General features: G+C 43.6%; 1 protein-coding gene across 5 annotated transcripts in view; it reads right to left on the minus strand.

Annotated features, from left to right (window-relative positions):
- col11a2 (collagen, type XI, alpha 2) overlaps nucleotides 1-26682 on the minus strand; it is a 44855-nt gene extending 18173 nt beyond the window's left edge. Inside the window, exons 1-18 of one of the 5 annotated variants that reach the window (XM_014141732.3) lie at nucleotides 26130-26682; nucleotides 16087-16248; nucleotides 14963-15173; nucleotides 14205-14367; nucleotides 12802-12924; nucleotides 7510-8664; nucleotides 5554-5673; nucleotides 3871-4074; nucleotides 2864-2917; nucleotides 2589-2630; nucleotides 2425-2487; nucleotides 2013-2087; nucleotides 1657-1743; nucleotides 1375-1431; nucleotides 1134-1187; nucleotides 841-894; nucleotides 501-554; nucleotides 143-196 (exon numbers count right to left, since the gene is read on the minus strand). In XM_014141732.3, the coding sequence (XP_013997207.1) occupies nucleotides 143-196; nucleotides 501-554; nucleotides 841-894; nucleotides 1134-1187; nucleotides 1375-1431; nucleotides 1657-1743; nucleotides 2013-2087; nucleotides 2425-2487; nucleotides 2589-2630; nucleotides 2864-2917; nucleotides 3871-4074; nucleotides 5554-5673; nucleotides 7510-8664; nucleotides 12802-12924; nucleotides 14205-14367; nucleotides 14963-15173; nucleotides 16087-16248; nucleotides 26130-26247 (2850 nt within the window). In that variant the 5' untranslated portion in view covers nucleotides 26248-26682. The remainder of the gene's footprint in view (nucleotides 1-142; nucleotides 197-500; nucleotides 555-840; nucleotides 895-1133; nucleotides 1188-1374; nucleotides 1432-1656; nucleotides 1744-2012; nucleotides 2088-2424; nucleotides 2488-2588; nucleotides 2631-2863; nucleotides 2918-3870; nucleotides 4075-5553; nucleotides 5674-7509; nucleotides 8665-12801; nucleotides 12925-14204; nucleotides 14368-14962; nucleotides 15174-16086; nucleotides 16249-26129) is intronic. The other 4 variants (XM_014141733.3, XM_045694668.2, XM_014141734.3 and 1 more) reach the window with 4 other exon arrangements.
- Nucleotides 26683-27128: the final 446 nt, after the last annotated feature.

Consider the following 27128-nt stretch of genomic DNA (forward strand, 5'->3'; position numbering starts at 1 on the left):
AGTTCCAGATGGAGTGGCTTGGCTTTCCCAGTCCCTTGCTGTAACATGATTTCATTTAATATGATACTCAAACTCTCTTTGACGAGGCCTCTACTATGTGTCTACGGTGGTGTGCTGGGTTGACCTTCGACCTTGAACTCACCCTGTGTCCTTTGTCTCCGGGCAATCCAGGCAGGCCGTCAAAACCACGGTCACCCTGCGAGAGGCAGACACGTCGAGTCAGGGGGTGGAGAAAAGGAAAAGAATGTGTGCAGTTGTTGGATTAATCGATCGACAACACAGTACCGCGACATGTTCAAGATGCAGCAGGAAGTCAGAGCATCAAATGAAATCCGCACTGAGAATGGAAAATGATTCACGTGACCTGAGCAACGATTCAAAAGCGACACGCATGCAAAGTCTTGGCCATACAGACCGTTTCAGAGAACCATATGAGGTCATAGAACAGGATCGGGAAGAACAGATGATGTTTACTACAAAACAAGCAGCTGAGAGGTTACCTTAGGCCCGCCCTCTCCTGGCATGCCTCTGGCGCCATCAGCTCCAGCACGACCCTGAGGGGAGATAGAGGAAACCACACAATCACATCTGTTGTCACAGCATTCGCGTTTATTCTAATCTGCATGGCTGTACTGTATACCATTTCGTGTGAAGCAATGTGTTGGGCATGCATACAACTAGCATGCTAGTATCAACACTGGAACGTGGGCAGAGCGCGTCCGAAATGGCACCTTATTCCCTATGTAGTGCACTACTTTTTACCACGGCCTATAGGGAATAGCGTGCCATTTTTGGCGGCTTCATAAATACAGTAATGGAGATCAGATTGCGCTCACTTACTCTTCTTCCTGATTTGCCGGGAGGTCCGCTCAAACCCTGTGGTCCTCTGGGGCCCTGAAGAAAAAAATAGATGTCCGTGATGAATGCCTGTCTGAATTGAGTATCCATAATAAACACATAAAGAGAAACAGTCTCTACTACTACATTACAGTTGAGGGAAAACAACCGTCTCTTTGCAACTGACCAGCACTACAGTGGTATAAAGGAACCTGAAAAAGCCAATCTGTGGTCTGAGTCAGATATAGGGGGAAAAAAGGTCCACAGACGTGGTTCTGGGATGAATATCTCTTTACCTGAGGTCCAGGATCCCCACTCTCACCCTTCAGACCAGAACTTCCAGGGGTACCCTGAGATAGAACAGAAACAATCACTATTGCGGAGGAACACACAGACGTCAATCAAATAGCCCAGTCACTCTGTTTACTTTATCCCTGTGATGATCTGGGGACCATCTACACACGGTCAATATTCTTACGATACATCGTCAGACTGTGAATGGAGGAAATGTGACAGAGGAAAAGTGACGGAACACACCAGAGGTCCTGTGCGTCCAGTGTAGCCCATTGGTCCAGGTGGTCCCTTCAGAGCCAGCTAAGAGAATGGAGAAACAACAAGAGGCCGCGTCAGCACTTAGCCATTACTCAGACCATTTTGAACACATGAGAACTGCTTAAGAACACTGACCGAAAGAGATTGCATTCAACCTGCATGTTGTCTTATGTTGTGTCCGTTAAATCATTCGGATGTTTTTGTAGTGCGTGCTTTAGCTGTGTGATAAACCAGTGTGACGGACAGTGTTGAACTCTCATCCCTCACCCTGGCCTGAGACAGAATGGCCTGAGCCTGGGCTTCCTGTGCTGAGACCATGGGACCCTTGTCTCCTCCACTGCTTCCAAAACGGAACTACAGAGAGAAAAAAATACAATTATTCCCAATTATGGCATTTTGTCATCTTCAACCCATGACTCAGTACTGAAGTCTGAATTGGAGAATCAAACAAACTGATGAAGAACAGGGTAAAGATTAAGACTGTTCAAAGAAAACAGAGAGAGAGAAAAGGTATGGAAACGAAAGGGGAAAGAAAGAATGTAACAGGGTGAAAAAATGAAAGTATAGAGAACGTATGAGGGCCGTAGAGATGACTGCCAGACGGGCATCAGTCGTTCACTCACGGGCAGCATGACAGACGTTCCGGGGGGGCCAGGGATGCCATCGGCACCAGGGATACCAGCCTTTCCAGGGATTCCCTACAGGAGGAGATACCAGCACAGCACAGTCAGCCACCACAACAAGACAACCACATCAACCATAGACAAACAACACATAAAGTTTAACTTGATCAGAAACACAGATATACAGTAGATAGTAGGTAAAGTAGGACTCCCGAGTGGAGCAGCGGTCTAAGGCACTGCATCTCAGGGTTCGAATCCAGGCTGTATAACAACAGAATACCATGATTGGGAGTCCCATAGGGAGGCGCACATTGGCCCAGCGTCGTCCGGGTTTGGCCGGTGTAGGCCGTCATTGTAAAATAACTGACTTGCCGAGTTAAATAAGGGTTAAATAAAATTTTAAAAAACTCACCCTCTCGCCAGGATCACCAACAGAGCCAGGAGGGCCAGATGGGCCATTAGGTCCGGGGAGACCCTAAGGGAGAAGAAGAAAAGTTTGGGATAAGTACAGTAAAAAAAGGTATTCTATTCTATGAGACACATTTCAGTAGAAAGAGGTGGATGAAATGCACTTACTGCTGGTCCCTCTGGTCCTGGAGGTCCCTCAATCAACATACCCTGTGAAGAATGTAAAACATGGGGGACTGAGAGATAGTGGTAGTATTTCAACATCAGACGTTGCTACTTATTTCCGGGGAATCCTCTGGTCTTGTGGTAACTCGGTGTTCGGGACAGCTAAACTGTTTCTTGTGAAACGTATGTTGACTACTGAATGTCGTGGTGCCCCCTGTAGATGAGGAGGTCACAGGAGTAGCTATAACAACTAAACGGCAACATAAATGGCAACTCACAGGCTCAAGGACAGCAGGCTCTCCCTTCTCTCCTTTTACGGCACTCACTGAGGCCTGAGGAAAACACACATGTAACCCACAATACAGCACAGTCAATGCATATGCTTACAGACCCGACACACACTCAACCAAGAGCTTTGGTCAAACCTGTCGACATGGCGTGCAGCCAACAGAGTGAGGTAGAAATAACCATAGAGGTAGGAAATAGTCCTAAAAGCAAATACATGAATAACAGTTGATTCACACGTCACCCAAAGGTAACTCAAAATTGTTCTATGGCGCGGCCTTGGAGAAATGAGGTGTTGTAGCGTTTGTTTGTAAAAGCAAGGGAACTATTTTAGAGGTTAACCATTTCTCAATGGCATCGCTTCATAGGACATTTTGTAGCTCCTTATCAAACTGGACAAATCAATGGATCATAATCAAGTTACAGAAAACATACCTGCAAAGGATGTGTGTTGGGTTGATAATACCACATACATAACATAGTATCAATGAGAGATACATTCAGTACAGACAGAATACTGTATATACTGTGGTCTTTACTACCCAAAGGCAAATGAACAGAGTGGGTTTGAATCATAAAATGGTCGCCAAAAATATTGCTATTTACAAGGTTGTAGAAGCAATAAAGTTCACCTGTTTTATGTCCAAAGTACTGTAATCTTAAGAGTACTCTAAAGAGACCACAGTGTCTAAACAAATAATGTAAATAAGTCCAGACCCTCGTTGGGCGCCAACTTTTATCAACTCTCCTCACTAAAAAGTCTTCAGGGCATCTTTCCCTCGGGGCGACCTATAACCTCTAGCTTAATTGCAAGTCCAAATGGAGACATACACATAGACAGGCATTAAAAACAAATGAGAACCGAGCCAGATCATTTGCTGCGCCTTTAGTACCTCTTTGTGTATGCACACTAACTAGAGTATACACCCAGTATACACAAATCCTATTTCAGCTCCTGCTAGGATTGAAAGAAAGATTTGGTGGAAGCGCAGTGACTTACGCCTCCCTCGTCTGTCACAGCGGACAGGGCGGGGCCCATGTAGCCGTCAGTCTCTCCTTCGGGCAGAGGCTCGTTGTAGTCCTTGTAGGAATAGTCGTATTCCTTCATGCCCAGGTCTCCAGTCACATACTCCTCAGTAAAGGCCTCAGCCTCACCACCTGCCTTGGCCAAATCTACCTCCTCTGCCACCAACGTCTCCTCCACCTGGGGCAGAGCGATGACGGAATGGAGGTGCCAACAGAGGGAAAAAGAGCAAAGAGAGAGATAGAGAAAGGGAGAAGGGAGAGGAAGACAGGAAGAAGAAAAAGATCATAGAAAAGAAATCCAAGACATTGACGAAATGTCAAGTGACAGTAAATGATAGATGAAGAAGCAGAGAGATACCGGGAGAAAAGGAGACGGCAGAGAGTGTGGTAAGTCTTACCTTTTACAAAACACAGACACTGACAGAGGGACATAGAGCATAGTGACACCTGGTGGACATCAAAGGAACATCCAGTTGTTCCGGTAATTTCCTCACCAAAGCATGGGAAGCTTAAGGCTCATTCATGCTCCATTAATATCTCCACCATTTTCATGAAGGGCCTTCTGGTCTTTGAAGTCATCATCTCTTACAAATGTAGGCATATTTGTGTTGATTCTTAAACTTATAATAATGGCATGTTTCCACCAAAGCTTCTAGGGTTTATCACCAGCTTGTGTGTTTGTGTCTAATGATTGAGTTAACTGAAAAGGAAGTAGAATAACTGTGGGCTAGCAATATACTAATATGTCATACAGTATAATATTTTAGTGTACAAGACTCACTGACACACACACACAAGAATGAGGTGAAGCCCCCCCACTTTGTGAAAACAAAAGCAGCTGCTATTATGCAAAGCTATTGCTATGTTACTTTTCTCTATTCAACTTACCACCGCTGGTTATGTAAAACATTATGTAACAGGTTCAACATTGATTATATAGATACAAATGACTGAATAGAATGCTGGCTATTGAAATAAAGGAACCGATTTATTTCTCAATAGAAAACAAATCTCAGATTTTTTCCCCCAATGATTTACCATTTCTTCTTTGAAGATAATCATTTTAAAAACTATTCATATAAAATAAAGAGAACACATACAACAGAACTGTGAGGAAAGAGTCACATTCCGGCTGATAGGGCTGAGGATAGCCACTATAATTCTCTCAACAAAACGCAGCTCCATACGCTGTCAAACAAGAGTGCATGATATCCATTCCTTCGCTGTGTATATCAAACATTCTTATGCGACTCCCATTTTCTCAAGATTGTTGTTCTTATTTCAAGACTAAATGTGTTATCAAATAGAATCTTGTTATGAGAACAAAAAAAGGATCTTGGGTTTAAGGGAAAATGAGAGCCACATGAAAATGTTTGATAGGCCAAAATGAATGTGGCGCATTCCTCTTTGAAAAAGTGTCGCATGTCTCATGGCTCTGGTGGCAACAAAATGGGTAGGAGTGTTATGTTGCGTGACAACCTGTTAAGACTACTTTGTTGTACTACAGGATGGCTGGGCTCACCTCCACATAGAGACTACTAGGAAGTATATAATAGTATCTAATAATTCATGTTGTAATGACTTTAGCTGGGGAGTCTTTTGAACTAGTGTGATATCGATGGCGTCTTCTCCCACTGTTTTGCTATGTGCGGTTTACCTGGCCAGTGGTCCCTTCTTGTCCAATCACCTCACTCTCTGGCTGTAGGACCGCCTCCTCGTAATAATAATCCGTCTCTGTAGGGGTGTGGCCAGCCTCAGAATTTGCAGTTTCTACATCCTGATTGGTCAGGTCAAGAAGAGGTGAGGGGGGGACCAGGGTAGAGGTAGGCGGGTTTGAATGAGAAAGGGTGGTTAGTTTTAAGATGGTCAGTATTATGACTGATGCGTTTTAAGAAAAGGATGAGACACATTACAGGGGATGTTTGTCAGGTAAAAAGGGCAAACATCAAATCATTTTGCCAAAGAGTTCTCAGGCAAAACATGTTTTCAAAGTTTAGAAATGTCACTTTGAACTAGAAATACATTTTAGCAGTTCAAAAAATCTTGATGATTAGAAATGTTGCCATCCGCAAGATTTAGGAACTGTCCATGCTAAAATGTATTTATTGAATTCCTGAAAAACATCTGTAAAAAAAAAAAAAGAAGAGCCACAAAGCCACGATAGGTTCATTAGGTCAAGTCTGCTCTTCTGCTGATGTCAGAAGGTTAGAGAAGGCCTCAACTTGACCAATCCTGGTGAGATGGATTATCACTGTTATTAATAGTGGATGCATATTTTGTTTGGTCTCCTCTATGAAGTGGGAAAGACTTTAACCAGAGACATGGGAAAAAGTTTCAACCACAAAAAGCAGCCTCACAGAACAAGTTCAACGAGTTCTAAATAACCTCAGAGCAGAGATATTCACAATAACTAAATACTTACTCATTTTTCAAATCAGTACACACTTATCTGATAACTGTAATACATATGGCTTTGACATACATTTTTCTTTACCATCTTAGAGCTTCATTACATTGACATACTCGCCCATCTCAATTCGACTTGCAAGTTAATAGTAATTGAGCCAGAGTCTACGATGTGCACTGAGTGGAGTTGAACTGAAACCTAAGCATGTTTAGCGTGCTTAGCTTCTGTGAGACTGCTTCATTCATATTTCATTCAAATATGATCAAGACAGGGACACGTCTTCGAGAGAACCCACGTTTGGGAGAAGAGAGAGAAATGGGAAAAGTTGTATTGTATTGTCTACAGATTGTGTGGGTACATATGTTTTATGTCTCCTTCTTCTGTGTAAGAAACGCATGCACACAGGTCAATCACTTCACTAGCGCACCACTCATTATAACGGAATGATAAAAAAGACACAACAGGCCTTGTGTGAACGCTGAGAACAGGTTCTGAGTTTCAGGAGCTTTGAAGGGGAGTTTGTAAGGAAACGGAGAGGAGACTGTTCAGATAGCCATGCTTCAATATGACAGTCTGTTACACCGCTATATCATATAGGTTCTCACCATCATACTGATCATATGATATATAAACGGAGGAGAGGGTCCAGGTTGGTATGAGCCAACTTCCTTTCTGAGGACCAGGTAGTCCACCACCCAGCTAGGTTTTTACACTCAATTCTATAGCTGTTAGTGGATCAGTCGAAAAAAAGCATTGCAGTCACAATGAATGCAAATTCATCAAGAACGTTTAACTGTGCGTTTTAGCTTTATAGATGTTAAATCCAAGATGTGTAAATTATATGTATCATTTAGACAAGTATAAAACAGTTACTTCTTATATAGATATGAATATGAAACAAATAAGGCTCACAGCTTTTTAGTTTTACTGTAATCTATGTACGTCACATACCCATAGTGAAGGTATGTATCGTTGTATAAAAATCTTCTCCGCGGACCAAATTCATTTGAAAAGTGTGCCTAAAAAAGTATAAACTCTTACACCTAAAACGAGGCACTAAAACTATCATCCATTTAAAGCAGAACTACAAGCCTGCTTGTTGAACAGACATTTGCAGTAAAATCTGGATGGAGAACGACCTGGTTCCCAGAAGGGATAGCTGGAAGATACAGCTCTGGACTGCCACCATGGGCTCTTTGTTTGTACCTGTTGATAACCGTTGCCCGTTTTCTTCTTTGGTTTTTCCGGCACAGGGATGACGGTGCCACTGTATGCAGTCTTGCCGAAGGGAGGCATTTTTTGGGTCATCGATTTGACGTTATTTACATCAAGCACCACCTTGGTTCTCTCTGGCTTAGGGGAAGCAGGTTCTGGGCTTGGCAGCTCTTTCTTCGGTGCAGGTTTGAGGAAGGGAGGAACTTTGATGACAACTGACTCTCTTGGTTTGACTTTAGTGATCTCAGTTTTCGCTTCCTTAACCTTTGTGACCTCGGTTTTTACTACTTTAACTTTGACTTCGGTTTTTGCTACCACTACTTTGGTTTCTGCTTTTGCTGGTTTCACTTTGCTGACCACAGTTTTTTCTACTTTAACTTTAGTGACTTCTTTTTTTGGCTGGGCTTTAGTGGTTTCAGGTTTTGCTGCTTCTGTATTGCCATTAGCTTTTTTGTCACTGCCGCTTTTGCCATTACCACTCACTTTCTTATCCTCAGCGGTTTTACCATTGCCATTAACTTTGGCCTCACCATTTACTTTCTTCTCAACTACAGGTTTGTCATTGACCTTGGAATTACTATTTACTTTCTTCTCAATTATAGGTTTGGCATTGCCATTGATTTTGGCCTCACCATTTACTCTCTTCTCAACTATAGGCTTGCCATTAACTTTTTTTTCGCCCTTTTTCGCAGCAGGTGTGGGCTTGGCCACTGGTGTGACTGTACTGGGTTTGATCTTGTTCAGGAGGACTTCAATTGCAGTAGGTTTGGCTTTGGCTGGTTTGGCCGGGTAAAGCTCGGCTTTGGTGGGCTTGGTGGCAGCAGGTACGGCTTTAGTTGGTTTGGCTGTGGCCTCAAGCTTGGCATGCTCTGCTTTCGCAGGTTTGGATGAGGCAGGTTTTGCCGACTTAACTACTACAGGTTTGGGAGCCTTAACGACTATAGGTTTGTCCGCCTTAACAACTACAGGTTTTTCTGCCTTAACGACGATAGGTTTGGCCGCCTTAACGACGATAGGTTTGGCCGCCTTAACGACTATAGGTTTGTCTGCCTTAACGACTATAGGTTTGTCCGCCTTAACGACTATAGGTTTGTCTGCCTTAACTACCACAGGTTTGCGTTTGTCAGCATTGCCATTGGCACCCTTCTGTTGTGCATGTGTGTTGGTTGTGTTGTGTTGTAGTTTGTGAGGGTGGGTGTTGAGAGAGAGGAGAGGTAGAGAGATACATTGGGGGGTGGGAAGGGATGAAAGCACAAGGGATGGATAGATGGAGAGAGAAAGACAAAGGTGGATGTTTTGAGACAGTGATTTAAAGATGGTTTAGGCTTGGGTGATTTACTGAGACTGTTCTGGCATTACTGGATACAGCAGAAAGTGGGCAAAGGTGCTTTACAGTTCCTATAAAGAAAAGCTGTTTCAATGTAGCACAGGAAAGATGGGAACTGAGCATTTTAAAGCCAATTGAAACCTTGACTAATCGGAGCAAGGTAGGAATGGTGCTATGTGCCAATGACAAGACTTAAATTACAACAGGGGTCAGTGTAGAATTATATTTTGGAAGTCAATGTAATACAATGTGTAATACTCAGCTCCTATAGTGCAATGGATGCTGATCTCTCCAGTAATGCCATTCTCCATATTAAAAAAGCAGCATCTCTGTGCTAATGACAAATGGAGCCTGTGGCTTGCGGAGGCACTGGGGATGTAACGGTCAGGTAAAGCTGTAGCCTCTGATGCACTGAGCCGTCCAACTGCGAGAGAGCTGTGAGCTTATAGCCACAGAGAAGCAGCAGCATTGGGTGTCAGGCGAACAAAAGTTTGTTTTACTGGGCCGTGATCTGATATTTCAACTAGTGAAGAAAATACACAGATGGGAACATATATATTCAAATTCAGGCAAATACAAAAATATGTACAGTGTGTGTGCATATATGTAGAGAATAGCTCATTGGACATGCTGTGGGAAACATGTATATTACACATAATGAGATATGGGCAACAGAAAAGGGACATTGAAAAACACAGGTATTTAGACAGACAGTTAAACTGAGGCACAGAGAGATTGACAGACAAATGGGCAGACAGGGGCATATTTATGCCAGATCCAGGGGAAATGCATAACCATGGATGTACAGGGGGACAGACACATTGATACCTTATATTGACCAAAAGACAGGTAGACCGATTACATAGTCAAATATGTGGAAGCATGCAGTAACATTTATACATATGAAAAGCAGAAATGCAGTGGTTAATCCCATAATGAATCAGACATGCAAATGATGTTAATACAGACACATCTGATACATGACAGCCCTTTCTCACCCACTGCTGTCTGAGTTGAATAATCCTTCAGCATCCTCAGCTAGTCATTTTATACAAATGCTCCATTGTTTTGTCATAACTGAGAATCAAACTGAGACTCAGACCCAGTGATATGACGTATGAGTCTCTCTTTAATGCTTACTTTCATACAAAACATGTACTGCATTAGGTTGTTATTTCCAAGTTGAGGGTAATAATCATATGAGCAATTGCAAAAAATGATAGCAAAATATATAAAGTCCATTGTTTTGTATTCATTCATTTTCCTTCCTTCTCTTGACAGTTGGTCCGGCCCAGTGTGGACAGAGAATAAGGGAGAGAGGGGCAGTATGGCCAGAGAATAAGGGAGAGAGGGGCAGTGTGGCCAGAGAATAAGGGAGAGAGGGGCAGTGTGGCCAGAGAATAAGGGAGAGAGGGGCAGTGGGACAGAGAATAAGGGAGAGAGGGGCAGTGTGGCCAGAAAATAAGGGAGAGAGGGGCAGTGTGGCCAGAGAATAAGGGAGAGAGGGGCAGTGTGGCCAGAGAATAAGGGAGAGAGGGGCAGTGGGACAGAGAATAAGGGAGAGAGGGGCAGTGTGGCCAGAAAATAAGGGAGAAAGGGGCAGTGGGACAGAGAATAAGGGAGAGAGGGGCAGTGTGGCCAGAGAATAAGGGAGAGAGGGGCAGTGGGACAGAGAATAAGGGAGAGAGGGGCAGTGGGACAGAGAATAAGGGAGAGAGGGGCAGTGTGGCCAGAAAATACGTGAGAAAGGGGCAGTGGGACAGAGAATAAGGGAGAGAGGGGCAGTGTGGCCAGAAAATACGGGAGAAAGGGGCAGTGGGACAGAGAATAAGGGAGAGAGGGGCAGTGTGGCCAGAGAATAAGGGAGAGAGGGGCAGTGTGGCCAGAGAATAAGGGATAGAGGGGCAGTGTGGCCAGAAAATACGGGAGAAAGGGGCAGTGGGACAGAGAATAAGGGAGAGAGGGGCAGTGTGGCCAGAGAATAAGGGAGAGAGGGGCAGTGTGGCCAGAGAATAAGGGATAGAGGGGCAGTGTGGCCAGAAAATAAGTGAGAGGGGGCAGTGGGACAGAGAATAAGGGAGAGAGGGACAGTGTGGCCAGAAAATAAGGGAGAGAGGGGCAGTGTGGCCAGAGAATAAGGGAGAGAGGGGCAGTGTGGCCAGAGAATAAGGGAGAGAGGGACAGTGTGGCCAGAAAATAAGGGAGAGAGGGGCAGTGTGGCCAGAGAATAAGGGAGAGAGGTGTGTGTGCTGTACCTGGTCCCCCAGTGCCCCCACATCATATATATGACAATGACAACATGTAAATTACATTAATACAACATTAATAACACAATGTTAATACAATGTGATAGGTGAGGTGTAAAGAGGTGATGTCAGAGGATGAGTGGTCATGTGAATGACACCATGAGAAGGGTAGTATAACAGAGGAGAGTATGGAGAAACAGAGTGACAGGGAGAGAGGCCTGGTGACCTAAACTTCTTTAATATGATATTGAAATAAATTTAACTTACAAATTTAACTTACAAAAGGGATGTCTTACAGTAAGAAAAAATTATGTCATTCTTTTCATGTACTGAGCCTGAACCCTATTTGCCTTCACACCTCTTTCTCTGTGCCTCTCTCTCTCTCTCCCTCCTCTCTCCCTCCTGTTGAGTATGGCCCCTTGGTCGGGGGGAGGTGAGGTGGACAGAGGGGTGGGGGGTGGGGGTGGGGGGTGGGGCTGTTGTTTCCCAATAATAATAATAGAGGTACTGATGGTCATCTTACTCCTCATCAAAGTACTGAGAGAGATGGGGGTGTGGGCAAGAGGGTCGTACAGGCAGAGGAATGGAGGCAGTGGAATGAAGGACAGGAGGGGCGAAGAGTGAGTTTCAAAGGCAGAGAAAAGTAGAAGGGGTGGACAGGAAGGCAAGAAAGGAGAAATGAAGGGGGAAATGTGTTGGGGATGAGTGCATTGGAAAAGAAAAAAAAAGCAATGTTTTTCGATTCATTAGGACTCCATGTGTTGATTAATGTCTGGAGAGCTAGTAATGGAGACACAAGGAGGATCTTAATGAATGAGAAAACAAACGCAATGAATAAAACCACACCGATTTATATTCATTCAACAGCAGCATTTCTAATACATGTTTTCTGTGATCGGTGCATCCAATGCGATACTTCTCCTTATAGTCATGAAATGAAATGTAGAGAAGCAGGCTACTTGTATCATCCTCTTTCCCCGACCTTTCTGTCTTCCATTTTGTTCTAAAACAGCCTTTTATTCAAGTTGAGTTCAAATCAACTGCGATTCAATGCTTGTGTGTCTATATTGAAATAAGTCTTGCATCAGGATTTCAACAAACCCAAACAAATTAAAAATGACACTTTTCCCCAAGAGGAAACAAATGGCATGAATTGACTTCTGATCAGTTTCTCATCAGTTTTCTTGTATTACTGAAGTACTACGGCCTTGTTTTTATTTTGTATTGTTTGTGGTGGTAAAGAAAGGGCTCTGCTTTAATTGAATTCCCTCAGAACACACATAGGCGAGGAGGAAAGTGGATAGATACAAACACATAATGCGAGAGGACAGAGCAGCACTTTGATGACTTCCTGGAGCTGTAGATGGCTGGGGATGATGAGGCCTCACTGCCTTTAGTGAGCAGAGGGGTTTGTGTGGACATCCCTTCATATCAGTGTATACTGGGGCTTAGGATAGCAGTATTGTACTGCACTATGCTATCCTGTGTTGTGTTGCACTGGGTTGTGTGGTCCTGAGTTGCTTCATGCTGTGGTCGTGATGTTTGAAGTAGCTGGACTGCATAGAGAGACTCTAGAGATGTGAGCTCCATTGATACTAAGTGGTAAACGTACTGTAGAAAACTGTTGTGACTCGTGGTGGTGCATTGGTGAATCCTAATTCACTTCCAGGTTACTGTTCAGTGTATGTGGTGTTTTGCTGTGTTACTCACGTATGTGTTGGGGTCCTGGGACTGGGTCTTGGGTAGGGGGGAGTCACAGTCGGGGCTGTAGTGTTCACAGAAGTCATAAGCAGCCTGAGGGTTGGATGCAATCAGCAGCTGCTGGATATCGCCCTGTGGGAAATAGAAGACCAACAGAAAGCCTCGTTGAAATGAGAAGTAATATGATTTAAATCAGTTCCTGAGCTGAAAGCAGATCCGCTGCCTATGAAGGGAGAAGGGTTGATCAGGTTTTTGCTGGACAAACAAGAAGAAGAACAACATGAAGGTTAATGAAGAACATTATTGAGTGGTTCAGCTTGGTAATAACATAACATGGTTGCCTATTTACTGAAGCAGATCTTAATGAAAGTGCTACCACTACAACAGACAGTAATGGTAACCGTGTCCCAGGAGCCTCCACATTCCTTTCAACCTATCAATGTTCAGGAAGGAGAGGAGACGAGAGAAGATAGCAGTCTAATAATATTGGGACAGGTATATCTCTATGGTACTAGTGTCATGTATATCTCTATGGTACTAGTGTCATGTATATCTCTATGGTACTAGTGTCGTATATCTCTATGGTACTAGTGTCATGTATATCTCTATGGTACTAGTGTCATGTATATCTCTATGGTACTAGTGTCATGTATATCTCTACGGTACTAGTGTCATGTATATCTCTATGGCACTAGTGTCATGTATATCTCTATGGTACTAGTGTCGTATATCTCTATGGCACTAGTGTCATGTATATCTCTATGGTACTAGTGTCGTATATCTCTATGGTACTAGTGTCATGTATATCTCTATGGTACTAGTGTCATGTATATCTCTATGGCACTAGTGTCATGTATATCTCTATGGTACTAGTGTCATGTATATCTCTATGGTACTAGTGTCATGTATATCTCTACGGTACTAGTGTCATGTATATCTCTATGGCACTAGTGTCATGTATATCTCTATGGTACTAGTGTCATGTATATCTCTACGATACTAGTGTCGTATATCTCTATGGTACTAGTGTCATGTATATCTCTATGGTACTAGTGTCATGTATATCTCTATGGTACTAGTGTCATGTATATCTCTATGGTACTAGTGTCATGTATATCTCTATGGTACTAGTGTCATGTATATCTCTATGGTACTAGTGTCATGTATATCTCTATGGTACTAGTGTCATGTATATCTCTATGGTACTAGTGTCATGTATATCTCTATGGTACTAGTGTCATGTATATCTCTACGATACTAGTGTCGTATATCTCTATGGTACTAGAGTCATGTATATCTCTATGGTACTAGTGTCATGTATATCTCTATGGTACTAGTGTCATGTATATCTCTATGGTACTAGTGTCATGTATATCTCTATGGCACTAGTAACTAACTGTGTGACCTCTGACCTGGAAGACCTCATCGTCCAGCAGGCGTGCTCCGAACACGGTGATGCCCTTGGTATCCACCACGGGGCTGTTGCTGCGAGGCAGGGCCCTGGTCATGCGCTTCTTACAGTCCAGGAGCAGGGTGACGTTCTTCTTCGACACGGAGATAGCGATGCGGTGCCACCTACAGGCAGGGAGGAGGTAAAGCACAACTGTGTAATGTGCTGGAGGGGGTTGCTTAATTAAAGGAAACCCCAATGTATACAGTGTAAGTTGTACGTGTGTGTGTGTGTGTGTGTGTGTGTGTGTGTGTGTGTGTGTGTGTGTGTGTGTGTGTGTGTGTGTGTGTGTGTGTGTGTGTGTGTGTGTGTGTGAGAGAAAAACATATGGGACCCCCAGCCGTTCCATGTATTTGAACTATTCCAGAGCTAGCACACCAGATTGAACTTGTCAACTAATTATCAAGCCCTTGATAAGTTGAATCGGTGACTTAGTTCAGGGCTACAACAAAATTGTGAAATGTCTGGGGGTCCTTTAGGAGAGGTTTGAAAACCACTGTTCTGGGACACTGAGGCAAAATGTGTCAAATCTCATAACAACCCTGCAAAATCTGACTAATCAAGAAGATATTCATATGATGTAATGCAGTTGCATAAAACAAAAACAACCATGCATGCAAACACTGAAAACCGTAGTCCATCAAACAAACCCAGTACACATGCAAATACTGACACAGGCACACACACACACACAGAGCCGCGGGACGCGTTGTTACTGACTTGCCGTCGGCCAGGTTGACGCCGCTGAAGAGGGGGTAGTCCTCGGGGGCGGGCTTGCCGGTCTGGTCCTCGTACAGGAAGACGGGGGAGCGTCCCAGCTCCACACCCAGCTGCTGGACACCCTGCTCACTGTAGATGGACAACAGGAAGGCCTGGAGGCCCGCATGGGCCTTGACCAGAGCCATGATGGAGAAGTTCTCCGGGAAACGACCTGAAGGGGGGGGGCATGAAGGGAGGAAAAGAGGAGAAAGAGGCATAGAGGAAAGAAGGAAGAGGGGAGAGAGGGAGGCATTGAGGGAAGAAGGATATTAGACACAGGAGCGGGGTAGACGACTGATGACAAATTAGAGTTAGGGGTGTCTAAGTGTAGACAGCTGCACATTTTATTGGATCTTAAAGGTGAGGGTTTGAAGGATTGAAGTGTGAACAGACATAAGAGGTGGGTGTCGAAAAATCTAAAACCCAGACCAAGAAAACGAGCTTCTGACTTTTCAGGATATCTTTCAACCACATAAGTGCTACTTACAATCCTAGCGCGCTTCAGGGTCTCAGACGATAGTTAGTTGGCCCTTCATTTGTTTAGGCTCTTCCAAAGGCATTTACATTTCACATGCTCTTGCACGAAATAATTATATGCCTAACGCAAAAGCAATCTAGTACTAAAGCTGCAAAGTTATGGCCCAACAAACCTCCTTATGGTAATTGTAGGATGAAAATAAACCCTAAAACCGAACAACAATGATAAGAACCACCAAAAGAGACAAAAATAGCAATCATGACACATTACAAAAATAAATTCACAGAATGCACGTGGCATAAGTTGTATGCCCCAGTCTGTTTCCATAATTTCAGCAATCCATCCCATTTACAGGTAATGTCGACCACATCTTTCCAAGTCAACCTGAGAGATGAGGTATGTTGTAGCTTCAGTCCAGTTGAGGCCTGGGTCGTGTTCATTAGGGCACCCAACGGAAGACATTTTAAAGCGCTTTGCAACGGAAAACAAAAATGAACGTTTCTTATTAGGAAAGTCCATGTAGTCCCTCCCTGTTTGAATCCGTTTTCTTCCGTTTGGTGCCTAATGAACAGGACCCTAGTTAGACATGGATATAGAGGTACTGTACCTGAGAAGAGCTGATTGGTGGGGGCAGAGATCTGGGCCTTCTTGGTGATGCGGTAGGCGTGGTCAGCGGTGCCGGCACGGCGGGAGGTGCAGAAGCCTGGAACCTTCCGCACCCCTTCGGGGAGAGAGGGCAGCTGCAGCATCCGCAACACATCCACTGGATCTGAGGAGAGACGGAGAGAGAGAGAGGGTTAATAAACAAAACTGCATGGAGTTATGGTCGTGATGCTTTGTCACATCTTCATGAATGGACTCTATCATGATATAGCTTTGACATTGAAACCAATTGACTAGAATCGCCTTACATATATATATATATATATATATATGTTTCTTTATAGGTCGTGGTCTGAGACCCACCACCACAGACAACAACCATTCCAGTTAGATTTGTAGATTCAATATTAGGGCTATATCCTACACCTACACTCATCCGGAGGTCAAAGGATCATAGACATAACTATTTCTGTAAGAATAATACATGCAAAAAGCTTTTACGGCAATAGAAGGTCCCCAAGTCTAGTCCACCATCTATCTAACCTGAGGAACAGGCTCCTCTATTCAACCAGTGTCTGTCAAGCAAATATAACAAGTGCCATAAATGTGATAGTGCTGAGTCATGGAAGTCTGTGCAAACAGAATAAACCGACCGCAGACATCACCGCCAATCTCACATCGTGCCTCCATACCAGGTATGACTGTCTGTCACCCATACTTTGCTTGGCTAAACCAATGGGCTGACTCCTCAGGGCCAGTTTCCCAGGCCTAAACCAATGGGCTGACTCCTCAGGGCCAGTTTCCCAGGCATAAACCAATGGGCTGACTCCTCAGGGCCAGTTTTCCAGGCCTATGGGCTGATTCCTCAGGACCAGTTTCCCAGGCCTAAACCAATGGGCTGACTCCTCAGGGCCAGGTTCCCAGGCCTATGGGCTGATTCCTCAGGGCCAGTTTCCCAGGCCTAAACCAATGGGCTGACTCCTCAGGGCCAGGTTCCCAGGTCTACATTAAGCCTACATCTGGACTAAAAAGCACTTTCAACAGAGATTCTCCATTTAGTGTGCTCTTTAGCTAAGACTAGGCTTAATCTGGGAAACAGGCCCTCACTCAATGTGCCACATTGAACCTGTCTATTCTGCCCAAGTAAGACTTGGTTGGATAAGATGTGGAATGCTACAGCCTTATTCAATCAAACCAGGAAGCAGAGTTTCTGAGATAATTCTTGCAATGCAAGAAGGCATGCTTGAATTCATGTACTCAACAAAGCACTTATTACTTCAAACACGCTCTATTACCTAGCAGGAGTAATCGTTTTGACTCCACCTAGTTACCAATTTAGCCGAAATGGGGGCCTTGGTTGGTTCAGGAATGTGACTAAGTTCCTAGACACTCCAACAGGAGAGCAGTGTGTACAGTCTAAACAAGTTAGGTACTCCCATCTTTCTTCACTATGTTTCAGTGGAGGGACTTTTCTCAAGGTTGTATTATTGCAGTCAGAGTTGGTCTTGGCTGCCCTGTCTGTGTTAGGTAAAATGCTAGGTAAATTTTTCTATACTGTTAGTGGGCGGCAAAGTTTCATTTATAGCGCACCCTGCACTGACACTAGTCCTAATATCCTTATGAAGCCAGTCAAGCATTTTACAGGCAGGAAGTTTTGGAATGACTGAACTACCACAGACCTTTAATGTTGCCATTACATTCAAAAAACAGTAAGCCACATTTACTATAGCCGTTTCCAGCCACTTTAATAAATAGCACTTTGAAATGAAAGAGAAAAGCAATCCTAGCCTGGAATAGGAATGTATCTTTTGATCATTGAAAAATGCCCCCATAAGCCAGCCTGTACTCTGCATTGGAGTCTCAATACCAATGAACTGGACCATATGATATTATATCATTTTCATCACAATGATCCAATCCAGGCTAATTGTGTTTAGGTGACACCCTGCTAGCAACATGTTTGAAGGCCTCAGATGACAATATTTATGGTGAACTCTCAAATGGTGCGTTAATATTGACTCAGAGAATCGGGACCACAGTCTATTAGCAGCACACTAACTGAGAGAGAGAGAGAGAGAGAGAAGAGGAGGGATCAACGGTGTAGCAGAGGGGGAATTCTCTACAGACAGAGAGTGGGAGAGTGATATTGTAATGCCCCATTAACTCTCCAAAACAGGAACTGGGAGAACGAGACGGGGAGGAGAGCGGGAGAGAACGAGAGAGAAGGGGGTAGAAAGAGGGAGAGAGAGAAGGAGAAAGAGAGAGAGGATGAGAGCGACAGTGAGAGAGGGACGAGAGAGGGGGAGGAGAGAAACCGCGGACAGCACGGCCTGTGTCAGACTCCATCGCAGGAACACGCGCACAATGAGCACCTCTGTCTCCGCCCGCTCACCTCTGCTCTGCCCAATGGGCCCTTCCTGTCAGTAGGCCTTGGGAGAGGAGAACGAACCAAAATATAACGTCAGAAATACACAACCCCCCCACCCCAAAAACATAAACGCGGGACAAGTAGCGGAAAATATGGAGCCAGACGGGGTTAGACAAGGCAGGAACGCAGGAACGCAGGCAAGCCCCCGCTTTCTCTTTGCCTGCTTTCTTTCTTCAATCGCCCTCCCCTTTAACCACGTATGGTCACAGAGTAGAGACCACCCTGTACACCGCGTCATTAAAGAGGAGTACCGGGTGTGTCAAGGGAGTTAACACCCTGTACTGTAAATGAGAATCTTCTATTGTCCTTCACGTTGCTTTATTCACAGCAACGTAGTAAAACAAAAAGCGATGTGTTATTGTCACATACACCGGATAGTGAGCTACAGTGATTATGGAATCACATTACCCAATCACACAGTCATTGAACTAGCCTATCCATTTTCTTTCATGGAAATAGCCTACATACATGTACATATGCTCCATCCATTATAAACCAGGATGTTAGAAATTGTTCATGGTGTCTTTTATATGCAGGTCTAATTATGAAGAAAAAATATTCACATATAGCACTAAGCCCAATCAAAACTATTCTAAATGTAAGACAATTGGAAAATGTAGTGCAACGTAATGAAGTGCAGGTAAATAAATATGATTTGATTGATTTGAAACAGGAGGGGACGGCTGCTTTATTAATGTAATTAACTTAATTGACCACTAGATGGGGCTAGGTCAGACACAGAACTCTCCTGACAGCTGTCAGAAAGGAGGGTGAAACGTGACAAGAACGCTCAGATAGAAAAGTACTGTGTAGAGCAGACGTGATTGTCTGTCAGGTAGAATAAGGACTCCTGTTAGCCCTTTGAAAACACTGCAGACCAGACCAGTCACACTCCAGATGACCCTCTAGACTTTTGTAACACTGTCCAACGTTAAACAAGGAGGGTGAGAACCATGACTGAGGAGCGTTCTTCACCTCACCCCGTGGGTAACCTCTTGTTTCCCGCCTCCACCCCCGCTCCTTTCGCTCTTTCTTCTGGGGCCTCCTCGTACGGCGCCAGATACCAGACAGACCCGCAGCCTGAAACCTTGACCTCTGACCTTTACTGCCACACCAAACGGACATTGTTAGAGAGAGAGAGAGACAGTGAGAAAAACAAAGAGAGAGACAACAGAAAAGAGTTGCAGACAGGATGGAATGAGAAGGAGACAAAAATAGGAAGCGAAAAGAGTTAAAACATAGAGGACATGGAAGATGATTCTTGCCTTCGAGAAAGGACCCCGACCAAATCCAAGTTTGTCCTCGATTTCCTCTCTTTGAACTCTCACTCTATCGTTCTCTCCAGCCAACCACACCAGTTAGGCGTGTGTGTTCAGCTCAGACTGGAGGTTAGGCCTATAATTTGTATCATTCTCTATAGTTATAATGTATTTATAATCATCCATGTACACAGACAGAAAATCCATTATAACCACCCGCACTATAAAAAGGAGCTATTGAGACATATGCTATACATATATTTATATACAATTACGATTTAATATGAAAGAACGCACAACTTGTCACTGCAGTAGAGATTTCAAAGTGAGGTAAAATGTTTGGAAGAGTTGCCTGGGGTTAAAGTGTAAGAGACTATTGAAGATTGACGAACTCAACCTCAAGTTGAGAAACTTCTAACGACTTCTAACCATCAAACCATTCCACAAAACCACTGATGAAACTTTGCCATATCATACAATTAAAGAAACCACTTGTCGTCGGTCATGTACATACAGTGTTGGGTATGATCAACGTTTCAAACAGCCTAGCTAACACACCTCCATGTCTGGTCCTAATATGGTCATGGATATCTCCAAACATGTTTCATTCGACAGAGACATTACTAGACAGGAGATCACATTATCAGACAATCTACTGTAGCCCCCCTGACTACAGCTTAGAACTAACCTAGTAAGGGTTGCACTTTATTTTGTCTGACATTCAGTAGAGTAGAAGATCACAATAGGTGCTATAAAGAAGATCACAAGTCAATGCTATAAAGCATAACATAGGGAAGCCCTCATTCTTCTACGTAAGGGATCGTACCCTCAAGCAACTCTGGGTGAATGGTAGGATAAGACAAGCAGGACAGCATGGTGGACAGTGGTGAATCATAGCTCATTCTGTTTAATATAAAGCTAGTGAGGAGGTGGATTAGCTATAGCCTGGTTAAAACAGACTGAGTGGTACGTTCACTAATGTTTTACTTCGAGCGTAGCGTTCTGTCTGGTTTAACCAGGCTAGGAAGATTTAAACCTAACCATTGCCCTATGCTTCAAAAAGTAGGCCTATCCCCGATCGGCAGTTCTACCGCAGAGTGCCAACGTGGACCGTGACGATGTGGTCCAGTTCAGCCAGTGACTCAGTTGGGCCTAGGATAGGATTAGCCCTAAGGGAGGATACGCGGACCACAATATGATAGGCCTTGGTGGCCTACTAAAACATACAAGCCCAGACAGCCACTGCCAAATAAAGAACTGAAGCAAAGTTGGAAGGCTAAGATACTGCACATGTCTTCTTGGCAGTTAGGCCTAGTATCCAACAGAAACACAAGCAAGAATCCCAACTCAGGGAGTAACAAGTTAGTGCCTTTCCATGTTAAACACATGGCTTAACTTGTCCCACATCCTAACCAGGGGCTCCACAACTTTGCTTTACATGTAAGTCCAAATTCAATGCCTTATATAGATATACAACATAAACAGTTGTCACTTTGTAATGTTACATAGCTGCCAGAACCATGAGTCTGACTGGTAAACAGTGTTTTACCCAATAAATGACTGAGAGTTTATACACAGAGTGTGCGACTCTCTTGATTTTTTAAAAATAAAACAGTGAAATCAAACCAGACTTTAGCAAAGTATAGCAAAGAGCTTAAGCCCAATTTGCCACTGAGACTAAGAATGGTGATAAAGTCAGCCTTGTTAAATAGTGCTGTGGAACTATGCAGATTACAGAACAATAAGGTATCATCATCGTTTATGGAGACCCTTGGAAACAGCCCATCCGAATTGGGAAATTCCGTTCTGAAAATCACCTAACATTTTGAAATCTTTATCGGTGAACATTGTCTCGAATTCGAACATCATGTGAGGTGGGAGACGATGGCAGGCTATGATTTTTCATCTCTAAATGGCCCTCTATGTTATATGAAGGGGGTCAGGGGTGGTATAGACCGTACAAGCAGCCATTTAAACACAGAAACTGTCTGGATTCCCGTGAATTGTCCACAAAAGCAACCATACATTGTGCAAATCATAGGTCTCTAAAACACTTATCGTGATCAAAAACGACACTAAAATAGCAAGAGAATTCTAGATGACTAGGTCCATAAATTCTAACTTCAGTTCCGGATTAGACTGTACAATAGCAGAATGCATTATCTGTCATTTCTATTCTTACATCTCATGCATGTCCACAAATGGACAGCTGATGCTTTCAAACGTATATAAAATATTGTCAGTCTGAAATAATTGATACAAATCTACATGCAAAAGTACCCATCTGAGTTCCCGGACACTCCAACACACTTCCTACAACCAGGAAAATGACAGTGATTAGTCTACCAGGAACAGTCGGTCTAGACTGACAGTGTATGATTACGCTTTGGCACACTTTGCCAAGTAAATTTTCAGAAAACTCTTGAAGGAAAGATGTCTAACTATCTCTCTCGCAAAACCCAAATCATCTCCTCAAAAGCAGAGCGCTGAAAATGCCGCTAGTCTGACGGGGTCTAGTCCGAAGGGGTCTAGTCTGATGGGCTACTGCGGTTAGTCTGAAACGTGACTATGACATTTATGGTGGGCGGCGATGGGAACTGCAAGATTTCGGATTTACAGCTTTACATGGTTGATATACAGTTAGGGCCTTCGGTCGTGCACGTTTAAAATCTACAGTATGGCCGCAGTCTGGACCAAGCCCCAAGTCTAAGTCTAGGTCTGGGTGTGCGAAGTGGGCAACTGGGGGGGGGTGGGTTCATGACACATCGTGAATGCTTTGATGCCCCTTTGGTTTTTCTTTGTGGGCTCTTGACCAACCCTGAACCACTCATCAAATCGCATGATAAGTGATCGGAGGAGACAGACACCTCTCATGGTACACTAACACTAGGCCCTTGTGACTAAACATTTTACATTTACATTTTAGTCATTTAGCAGACGCTCTTATCCAGAGCGACTTACAGTAGTGAATGGATACATTTCATTTCATGCATTTTTTTGTTGTTGTACTGGCCACCCGTGGGAATCGAACCCACAACCCTGGCGTTGCACACACCATGCTGGCGTTGCAAACACCATGCTCTACCAACTGAGCCACAGGGAAGGCCATAGGTAGTGTGGTGGTCTGACGAGATCTCCACCACCGCTGCTAACTGTTGGAGGCAGCTAGAGCGGCTATGGTACTGCTCAACTTCAGAGACAACAACTGGACAAAAGCAACAAGCATGCCAAGGCAAGGAGAGAAAGATGGAGAGGGGAAGAGAGAGAGAGAGAGAGAGAGAGAGAGAGAGAGAGAGAGAGAGAGAGAGAGAGAGAGAGAGAGAGAGAAAACAAGAAATATGTGAATAATATGTCCCACATGGGGAAAAAAGACAAGGCAAAGGACAATAAGACACGCATCCAGTTGCAGAGTACACATAGATAAATACCCAGACGTACGTACACCCACAAGCATGCCTGTGGCACAGGCTGAGGACAAATAGCCAGGGCCCTACTCGTCGGCCACACAGTGGCTCTATTCACTACCTCTCTGACTGCTAGGGGGAGAACGAGTGAGAGAGCGCAGGGGAAAGAGGGTGTAAGTGAGGGAAGGTGTTTTGGTTAGAATAAGTGAGACAGACAGTTCTTTGAGAATGATTGCTTTGAAATTAGGTTAAGGAACATCCATGTTAAGAAAATATTGCCCACATATTTTGTTCATTTACAAAACCCTGCTTTCATTCCTTGTACCCTCTGTGTCTGTCATGCTATATATGCGCACTTTTTACCCCAGAGGGATGAGAATAAACAGTAGGGGCAGACCTTCTGAGGGAGCCACAGCACAGACCATCTCTAATTTGGGCTTTCATTGCCTGGGTGGGGACCTGTTTAGTGTTTAGCCTATATCCACATGCCATTTGTGAACATCATAAACCAAGAAGCTATCACGCAGTAGCATGGGTAGTAGCAGGAGTTTGAATGAATGTTTAGATACTGCCTTGTCTTACAAACGTGCGCAAGGACACTTGCGCACAAGTGTGCCTAACTATGGAAAGAAGATTATACGAATCCATCGAATATTCTGTTCGTTGAGTAATTATAATATAGAGAAAGCACTTCTGAACTTGTAAATTATCTTATGCATTTTTGAAAGCACACTCCCTCTATATAGTTCATAACGTGAGAAAAACAGTCCAAGGTGTCAGAGACACAGAGGTGCACATTCATTTGAAAGGGGCACTTCATCACCCGAAATTGAAAAAAATCCATAGGGTTCACAGACGCATTAAAAAAAACACAACTGTACAAAGCGAACATACACGGAGACACATACGCTTTCACTCTCCGTACCGCTCTCTCTCCGACTAGTTCTCGCAGAAGCGCACACTCCCGTATAATAACCTATTCATAAAAAGCAAAAATGTTCAGACTTCCTCCTCCAAAATACACACAGCAGTCGGACGACGGGAAAATGCAATCGGCTCGGCAATCTGAAATTGGAAGTCGAGCCAAGGAAAACATAAGAGCGCACACATTATGTTAGAAACCCCCATCGGTACACACAAGCATCTATTCCCACTTAAAACGCCTAGGGCGTCATTAACCAAAACTGAAGAATAAAGTCGCATTCATCCAATGTCGCACCTGAAGAGAACAGCTATCTATTTTGAAAATGTTGGCTATATTAATCTATTACATTGCCAATATCTTGCAAGAGGTTTCCCATGCAGGCATCACAAGCAGTGCTCTTCTTACGTGGGCCTCGTACATTTGGGATAAAGCTCAATATGCAATTGCTATATAAAACTGTAGGATATTATTGTTATGCTATAATACAATTATACGAGTGGCTAACATATTAGCATAATAAGGTGTCACCTTTAATGGTTCAATTGTAGACCTATTCAAATTGTCCAAGATTGTTATTAGTTACCTATGTCCAACTGAATGAATAAATAATTTATAAAAGTTCAATTCTACAGAAGTAATATTTGACTAAGAGCATCACTAGTAGAATTGTGGGAATGAATGGTACCTCTGTGTTAAACATGACGGAAAGATCCAAATGCGCAAGTTGTAATGTAGTGGTCAATCACGGAATTACCGTACTGCCTTGAAGACATTCTTTGACACCAAATTCTTCGAAAAACATCGACGCTGTTGAATCGCAAAATAAATAGTTATCCATGTATAATTAAAAGAATTATAATCATAACGATAACTGACTATAAAAGCCTAATTATTAGTAGACCTAATTAAAAGTATTGATCGGCCATTGTCAATTAGGGTATTGTTAAGCATAAGCTGTTGTTCGCTTTAAGCTGCTTATTGTTCAAAAGGATCATATAAATCAATAATATGATTCAATCATGATACAGTAACTTAATAAAAACAATGGTAACTATTTTTAGAAACCGAAAAAAACAATAGAGGTGACCAATGTTAAACAACGTAAGTTATGGGCTGTGTTACAAGCAGGCCTAAAGACAGGATGGAATACAAAAAAAGCCTTCCATTGTCACAGTACATACACACAACCATTACAATGCAAAACCATCCTCACACAACAATAGGGTGATGAGAGGCGATGGTGATGGGGAGGGCCGGGGTGAACTGATAAATATCTAATCAAGTCACCATATAACGTCCACCGTCATTACTTTGACGTTGCCACTGTATATCCACATACGCACATACCTACATCCAGTAGTGAAGAGAACGATAAATCAGACGTGAACTCCAAAGTAGCCTATCTCAGTATAATGTCGGCTGCTGAACGCACCGTCCTATCCTATGGCCCCGTCTGGAATGAAAAGCTCATCCATGCGCAATGGCGCACGAGGTTGTCACCAAAACTCTTAATTCTCCTTTAAAAACCTTTTTCGTTTAAAGCTATTGTCAAATCTAGAATAAAACATTATATTCACAACAACTACAAAAAAGCGTCTAAATATCCGAAATGGTTGAGCCTTCAGCTAACTGCAATAGCGCACTGACTGACACCTGTCAGCGCAGCGCGTTTCACTGCAGCGCGTTTCACCGCAGCGCGTTTCACCGCCGCCTCTTGAGGAAGAAGACAAAGAAGAAAGCCTCAAAATATTGTTTGAGAAGAACATTAAATGAGTTATAAACCCTGTTCAGAATGTACTGTTTTGGGGTAATGTAGGCTAGCAGTAGGCTAAACTACCACAGGTCACCTGTAATCCTAGGCTACAATCGTTGGAAATCATGCCAAATAGCATCACTTTTAGAAAGCAAATAGCACGGTACAGGCAGTCAGTGCTTGACAATTCTGAGATGTGGTACAATATGCATGGCATTTCAGACAAATATTTAGCTACAAAGTCTCACTGGAACGCTCAAAAATAAAAGCCATCTTACCTGCCCGAGCCACGGGTAGTTGGCACAGCGCGAGCACCAGGGTTACCAAGGCAAAAGAGGAAAAGTCCAAGCGCCATGGTCTCCGCTTCTTCCGAAAGGGGCAATCTCGAATATCCATAGTTTTTTAGTTGTTTGACGCTGGACTATAAGGTAGGATATGTTCAAATTAGATATCCTCTCTCACAGAAAGTCAGTCGAAGAGAGTTTCGACTGGACCTTCTGTGAGGCAAAAAAAAGAAGAAAAAGATTCGCCTCTGGAGACGTCTTTTACCTCTCTTTAACGCTTCTTTAATAAGTGACCTATATCTACCTATGCTATGTACAAATTTTAAATAGTAAAAGGGGTACGGGCAATAAATATTGATTTTATATCCCTAGTGCTAAAGCTCCATTGGGTCAGCGGAGTGGATATGAGTACCCACAGTGGAGAGAGCAGAGACCTGAAATCACTCTCTCTCCTTTCTCTTTCTCTCTCCCCCTTCTTACTTTCTCCCACGAAAAGTGAGGGAGCGTGTGTGTGTGTGCGGAGAGAGAGAATGACTGAGTGGCAGTGGGGAAGGAGGGAGGGAGAGATTGTGCGTAATTGCGCGCGCGGCACACGTAGTGTTACGTGTGCAAATGAGAAAAAATGAGAGATGGCTAGAGGAATAGAGCATGTGATAAATGGAAAGTTTATATTGCATGTGGAGTAATATTATTGCACAAGGGATGCACGCATAATCCTGAATGTAAACCTGTGCCTTCTTATTAGCCTAATTGCTGCCGCACCTTCTATTTCCTACTTTTCATCCTTGTCTTAGTATCCTTGGCAATGTGTTGCGCTCTCTCTAGACATATTCTAGATTTTTTAAATTGCGAGCGTCTGTCTGTCTGTCTGTCTGTCTGTCTGTCAAACAGATTTTTTTCAGTCCCGGTATATCCCGATAAGACAGCCGGACAATGTAGGCCGGATGGGTCCACAAAAACTGTATAGGAATTGCCGCAGCCAATCATTTCGCT

This window comes from Salmo salar, chromosome 14 (assembly GCF_965601325.2).
Source record: "Salmo salar chromosome 14, fSalSal1, whole genome shotgun sequence".
Taxonomy (NCBI): domain Eukaryota; kingdom Metazoa; phylum Chordata; class Actinopteri; order Salmoniformes; family Salmonidae; genus Salmo; species Salmo salar.